General features: G+C 37.9%; 1 protein-coding gene across 1 annotated transcript; it reads left to right on the forward strand.

The window, feature by feature from the left end:
• The first annotated feature begins 385 nt into the window (after positions 1-385).
• On the forward strand, positions 386-3700 carry LOC147635399 (uncharacterized). Its single transcript, XM_086802264.1, has 3 exons — positions 386-560; positions 660-824; positions 3605-3700. Exons 1-3 carry the CDS (start codon positions 396-398, stop codon positions 3698-3700), a joined length of 426 nt encoding a protein of 141 aa, XP_086658390.1. The 5' UTR covers positions 386-395.
• The last annotated feature ends 3438 nt before the right edge of the window (positions 3701-7138 follow it).

Below are 7138 nucleotides of genomic sequence, written 5' to 3' on the forward strand. Positions count from 1 at the left end.
GTTGCTAGTAGAGTCAGTTCCGTACCTCGATGTGCTGAACTGGTTTCGGGAGGTCCAGCTGGACGATGCCCGAGTATTTTTTTTGGCATATCATGAAAAGTGAGTTTGTCTCTCTATCTCTCTTGCATGATGTTTATAGGAATCACCGTACACGAGTTATATAGTGCTTCCTTTGGATTGAAACTAATAGAAATCTATTGTGCAGTTCCCATTGGAGTCTTCTACTAGTCGACGTGCAAGAAAACGTCATTTACCTTGCAAATTCGACATCTGGTGTCCATGGAAATGTTTTGCTGTAAGTAAAAATCATTAAGATACATATTATTGTTTGAGTTAGAAGTCCGGATTGATCAGGATAATGATTGGTCTCTGTTCACAGTGGTGTCAGGAAACTAATGGCAGCTTACGAGAGCCTCAGCATGGACATCGACACCCTGGATCGATCGACCATCCGAAGGGTTAGTGTCCCCAAACAAGAAGATGGCTACAGCTGTGGGTGGAGGGTTGCACTTAATGCAATGTTGCTGCTACGAAGCATTTTTCAGCTCCCTTCAGAGGATGTAAGCATTTTCAGCTCCCATACGCATGCGTGCTCTTGTTTATCTTCTTATATATTGTCATGTTGATCTTATTTATGCCTTGATGAATTGTGATGGCAGTTTCCATCAATGTCTCGCTACGTGGACCTAGACGTCCAAACGTTTAGGGAGGAAACGATTGCGAAATTGATCGAGGTCGCTGAAGTTATGCCTCTAGACGGGCCAGTGGACTTCATCCCGCCCAATCCACGAGGGGGGATAGGCTCCCCTGAGCCTCTTACATGGGCTCCATACTTGGGAGAAGAGACATGGCTCCATCCTGAAGCCGATACCTATGGGTTCCAGTAATAAATAGTTTTTTTCTTCTTCCAACAAATGTACGTTTGTAAATATGCAGCTATACATGTACATTTATATTTTTTTGCACAGATCTAGTGTTATTGGAGAGAGAACATCAATTGTAAATACACTTTTCATTTGAAAATCAGAGGATCAAATTTGCTACTGTGTTCCTTCACTGCTTGCTTTCTTACTTTAAGCCTTTTTGTGTACATAAAAATTCAATTGGGAAATTCTTGCCTTCATTACATTGTTTTAAACAATAAAGCATTACAAAAGCAATGTTCTGAATAGATAAGTTTATTGCATATGGAAAATACATTGTCACCGTATACATGGTCACATCATATATCTTCTAGTGCCTCCAATTCATGTGGGGCTGCAACATCTTTACAAATGATCTGATGCTCTCTTCTTTTACTTATCTTTCGACCATCGAGCTTGAAGCAAAATTGATCTGGAGGATTCTGAATAGCTACTTCTAATTCCTTCCTAACATATTCGAGAGTCCAATTCTCTTCCACTTCCAATGTCAAAGATGGGTGACCCTATCGAATCATAACTATATCTATCAAGCAAGAGTGGCTGCCATCTCTTGTATCTTGGTCCATGCTTTCCCAGTTGTTGTTGATCCATCGCCACCTTCTATAAGTAAATGACATGCACAGATGTTGCCTGGCAATATAGTACCTGATTCCAAAATATTATTAGGATAATTTTTTGAGTATAATCAAATAAGCGTTGTATTATAATGTTATAACACTCACCGAAATGCAATGTCGGAGGTGTTCAATCGACATTCGATCAAATCATCTCCCTTTGATGATTTCACTCTCCAACCTTTGTCAAACAAATGATCAAGCCAGGCTTCATCTACATCTTTGCACACAAAAGTTGTTCTAGTTTTTCTCAATTGTTTACAATCAGAAAATAAATGAACAAAGCATGCAATTGGAACAAACAAACTTAAGTGCACATTTCTTGCACCAATGCTAGGCTTCATAGCACATTTAATATCATTAAACATTTTGGTCCTGTATGACTCTATCACTTCTGTGTCAAGCAATGGCTACTCAGGACTATCAAGTGCGGGCAACGGAATACGTTCCAACTTTCCATGTCGACTCGATTGAGTGGGCAAGGTATAAAATGAGTCATAGAAATATGTTCTACTTCTTGCGAGATCACTTGATGCACGACCTTCATATTGAAGTTCCCCCACCTCACCATGTACGACATTCAAGAATCCCGTCAAGCATTGTGCAGGCTCCCACTCCTGAAGATTGGATGGGTACAAATCTGTGCAAGGCAGAAAAATGTATATCAATCACCTTATTTGCAACATTGAAATACAAAACACAAGCACTTACAATGTGGTCTGTGTCTTGGAAGTCCTTCCATGGTCCCACGTTGATCTCTTTTTACATGAATACATGCTGGATCAACACTTCTTTGACAATTTTCCCTCCTGGTGCCATCTTAAAGTCAAGGATCCTTCCTTTCCAATGTTTGGCCAAGTCTTCAGATGCCTTTCCCTTCACTCGGTAGTGGCCTTGTTTTCCTGGCTGCATAGTGACCCAAGAGTACTTCCTGTATACTTGGGGAATCCATTCTTCGTTCTCATCTTTTATGTTATACAACACAACAGATGAGATACTGCTCCTTGCTCGTTTCAGTCCACTTTCGGGTGCCATGATAGATTAATAGACATATGAGAAAGAAGAAGTAGCAGAAAGTGGATGACTGGGCTAACCGCTTTTGTGGATCAATGAGGGAAGAAGAAATGAGGGACGGTGTGTTCTTTTGGGCGCCAAAGATGTTTCGAGATTCAAAAGTGGAACCAAGTTGAGGGAATAACCAGGAGAATGTGTATCTATCTATTCCAAGCATTCAAGCTTCATTAGTTCTAGGGGTGGTGGAAAGAATTTTTTAGTGCTCCACGTCTAACACAGGAATGTGGAAAACATTCTTTTATTGTGTTAGTTTCTGACAAAAAAACGGTTTTAAATATTTTAAGACAAGGTGATGGTTTTTTTTAATATTTCATGAAGATAAGAGTTTCTCCACGTTTTGGGTGGGTTTGTACAGAGGTCCCACCACCGGTGAATCTCGTTCGTAGATTACGTCACTCAATCTATGTGTCTATTATTATATTATTGTTGAAACAGCCCTCTTTTGAGTCCAAAATTTTCCTAATGACTCATTGTTCTAAATCCTTAAAACAGGTGGGACTCCTGAGAAGTATTCTAGGAAAAGGGTCTTCCTTTTTTAAACAGAAACTTTCTTTTATTTTAGAGAGGGAATAATTATAAGATCAGAAAGGGAGATTCTTACTCCTGTATACCTCGAAGGCTGGGGAGGAATCTTACAATATACAAATTGTGCATCTCATCTTCATCTACAGTATTACCTTCTTTTATATCCTTTATCTTGCTTTCCAATTCCTCTATATCCGCTTGCAAACCTATAACTACCTTGTCAACTCCGGAGTTCTCATGATGCAACTTTGCCTTTGTTGCATGCAAGGCACCTCTCGTGTCCTCCACAAAACTTGTCAATCTGTCCATTTCACTTCTTGCCATGCCAACCAGACTGAGAAAACTTTACCAACAAGGAACCTGATGTATTTGCTCCAAACATAGAGGCAACTCTGATGCATCTACTCTAAACATACATGGCAACGATGTTTCAACAATTTCTCAAAGAGGGTATTCTCCTTACTCCAGGTGTGCAATGAATACGAAGATGCAGATATAGAGAACACTGCTTTGACTTGTTCTTTGCGCCACTTCTTTTACTTACTTTCAATGATGCCTTTATAATCCATCTTTTTTATGATCACACTCTCAACAAAGACTCCCCACTACACTATGTAATCCTCCTTGTTGTTAGATTGCTCTTCCACTTTACATCGCTCAAGAGCAAATCCGTGTGTAAATGCCACACTCACCTCATGGTTTGACGGACTTTCTTGGTGCACATAGTAGTGCAAAAGGCAGCACTCTTTAGACAAATCCCGTTGTAAAGTTTTCAAGTGCACCTTTTCACCCTCCGTGTAATCTCTCTGTGAACATCAAAAGCCATTGCTTTTCTGGAACATGATCCTCTGTCAAGCTGCATGGGTTCTTCCCAACCAAACTGAGGCCATACATTGTATGGAAGTCTTCTCTGCTCCTCCAAACTTTGTTAAAATAATGGGATAGTTCACATCTGGTGCATGCCATAGAGGAGCTTTGGCTAGAATCAAAGATACAAGGCACAAGAATAGTAATGTATGTCATTACAGAATCTGAAACATTTTCATGTCACCATACAACTTATTCATAAATATAAGAGCTCAATTGTAAATAGTAAAATGAATTCAAAAGCTTTTAAGGAGGTGAAAACATACCTTTCCCACTTTATTTTGCTGGTTTCAAAGGTGATTTCTTAAAGTTGGTCTGGTGTATTGATGATTTCATTAACTCGGGGGATTTGGGGACTTGGGCTTCTTTTTAGAATCAGGGAAGTGTTGGGTCTTGCTGCACATGCACGCTGCAAAGTCTTCATTGTTGCTAAATGGCCTAGGAGACAAAATGGACCTATGGATGTACAATTTAAAAACAAGGAAGTTAACAAGAAGATATGAAATTACATTACTCAATTTATGTTTTCAAAACATAGAGGTTCAGTGCAAATCTGTGCATCAGAGACCTATGCATTAGAGGGAGGGAGGAAGAGAGAAGACCTTTGGGGTAGTGGAGAGAGAGAGAGAGAGAGAGAGAGAGAGAGAGAGAGAGAGAGAGAGAGAGAGAGAGAGAGAGAGAGAGAGAGAGAGAGAGAGAGATGATAGTCAGTGAGCAAACAAGCAGCTTTCATAGAGGAAGGGAAGCCATAGCCACACATTTGGAAGCTATTGCTGCTTTCACTTGGGAGCCATAGCCATGTGTTTGGAAGCCGCAATTCTTTCACACGAGGTCCAAAGAGCCTTACACCCAAAGAAAGCGCCAATTTGGAATTTTGAAATTAGTTTGCATTTAAATTTTAAAGTACATTTGAACTTTAACACTTTTTCATTTTTAAAACATTCCCACGTAAAAATTCCCACCCACCCAGCCTTTCAAGATCCCCAAAAATATTGCTTACATTTAATTTTTGACTGCACCACTTTTTACACAAAAAGTGTACCACCCCTTCTTGCTTTCACCCAGTACTATCTCTCTAGGAGGTACTCTAGATGAATATAGAGGAAGATTCCATGCATTTTTGAAGGGAAAGTCTCATGCTCTTCAAATTTTTAAGAAATGGATAGTATTGGTAGAAAATAAAAAGAAACAGTACTAAAAAAAGTTTAGAATAGATCGAGGAGGAGAATTTTTGTATAATCAATTCTTGGATTTCTATAAAGGAAGAGGCTAAGTCTCCCTCATGCATTGGTTCTTCAAAATATATCATTACTACAACCATAATTCTATATTTTGTTTTTTCATAGTTCTTAACATCATATATTGATTGTGTTAATAAAGAGTCTTTTAGAGATCACGAAATCCATGTAATCTATAATGATCCCAATAAGTAGTTACTAGCATGTTGATAAATGTGATTATCACCACATTGATGGAAAGGTATATTGCATTCATGCCTTTGTTCAAGAGTTTTCTTGTTGGAGATATCTTACATTCGTACCTTTGTTCATGAGAAAGTCATACCAAAAATTACTTTAGAGTGGTACACACAGATCAATATTTCACTCCTCTTTAAAATGTAACATGGAAACGATTTGCTTATACTCAAACAAATTTCAATCTCATTCTAGATGGACAGGTCTTCCTAAAAGCTAAAATTTTATATTGTATATTTCAGCTCAATATCAGCATTCAATTACTGTGATTAGGTTAGTGGACCATAGCTTAGCCAAGAACTTCATCACATGTATATCTTTGAATTGGAGCTTGTATATCATGAGATTGTTCTATATAATTTAGGTATGACCTTGATCCAAGTACTTAGTATATGCCACATCATTGCGCTAGGGCTACCAAGGTACCATAATATCCATTGATCCCTATCATATGCCATATTTCTACTAGAGGTTTCAATATGCCATCATAAAAATTCCATATAGCATGCATATTCAAAGGGTAAAAACTTCTTTTTTTGGATTGCCTATTTAATAAAGTGAAGGCTAACAAAATTAGCCTTGTGTATGATTTTTTTTCTCTTTTTAAACTATAAAGAAACCCATTAGTATGTATATATTGTGTAATGCCATTATTTTTAAAAAACCACTTATTTAAGTATCATGCTATCTTACATGAAATTGAAATGACCCCCCCTTCCCAAACCACATCCTAGAGGAAAAATTGTGTTATGCTCACAATATTTGAAGAGCTCCTAAATTTAGACACCTTTAACATGGATTACTTATTATGAAAACTAACTTCATGATAAAGCCAAACCACCTTTAATTAAATGTAGCAACGAGCAAAATCTATTGAGTGCAGAGATACCTTAATTATAGAAAATTTTAAAATTTTAACTACAATTAAAGAGGTAATTTGTGGCAGGCACAAGTACAACATGGCATTTCAAAGTCGAGTAGAATGTATCTATGAAATTTATGGATGAGGAACATGCATTGTAATACATGGAATCTTTTCAATGATGGGATGGTGGAGCTTTGTGCATCATTGTACAAAAATGAATATCATACTCCTAGAGTCACAAACCTAAGGTCACCTACTTTTCTTCTCCCATGATTTGGGCTCAAGCAATGTTGAGGTAGCTAGTGTAATCGTTAAGTAATCCCACTAGTACTTTATGTAGCTCACCTTGATGTGCTTTACTTTGTGATGCCTCTACCTCCTTCAAGGGTACAAATTTTTGGAAGAAATCAAACAAGTGGGCCAACAAAACTCTTCTTAAGTAACTCAGTTTATGAGGAGACAAGACCTCGCAGCAGGGAACACATGATTTATTTTATATCAAGAGTAGGTGGCATCCAGTTGTATGTATGCTAAAGTCATTGCACTAGGACATAAATCTGCTAGGCATAAATCTACTAGACATTGATGTGAAGAGCGTGCAAAGTGTGATTAGAGAGAATATAGTTTCAAGCAAGAAACTTTGATTTTTTCTTTGGATAGAAATGGTATGGATAGTGGCAGAGAAAACATTGATATTTAGACTTGCCACACAAAAGAGGTTCTTCTATTCATACAAGAAGGGAAAACAGCTCAGTGTTTTGAAATAGTGTATGAATAATGAAAGATACAGTTTGT

Source organism: Cibotium barometz, chromosome 9 (genome assembly GCF_041138505.1).
Source record: "Cibotium barometz isolate CiBa-2024 chromosome 9, ASM4113850v1, whole genome shotgun sequence".
Taxonomy (NCBI): domain Eukaryota; kingdom Viridiplantae; phylum Streptophyta; class Polypodiopsida; order Cyatheales; family Cibotiaceae; genus Cibotium; species Cibotium barometz.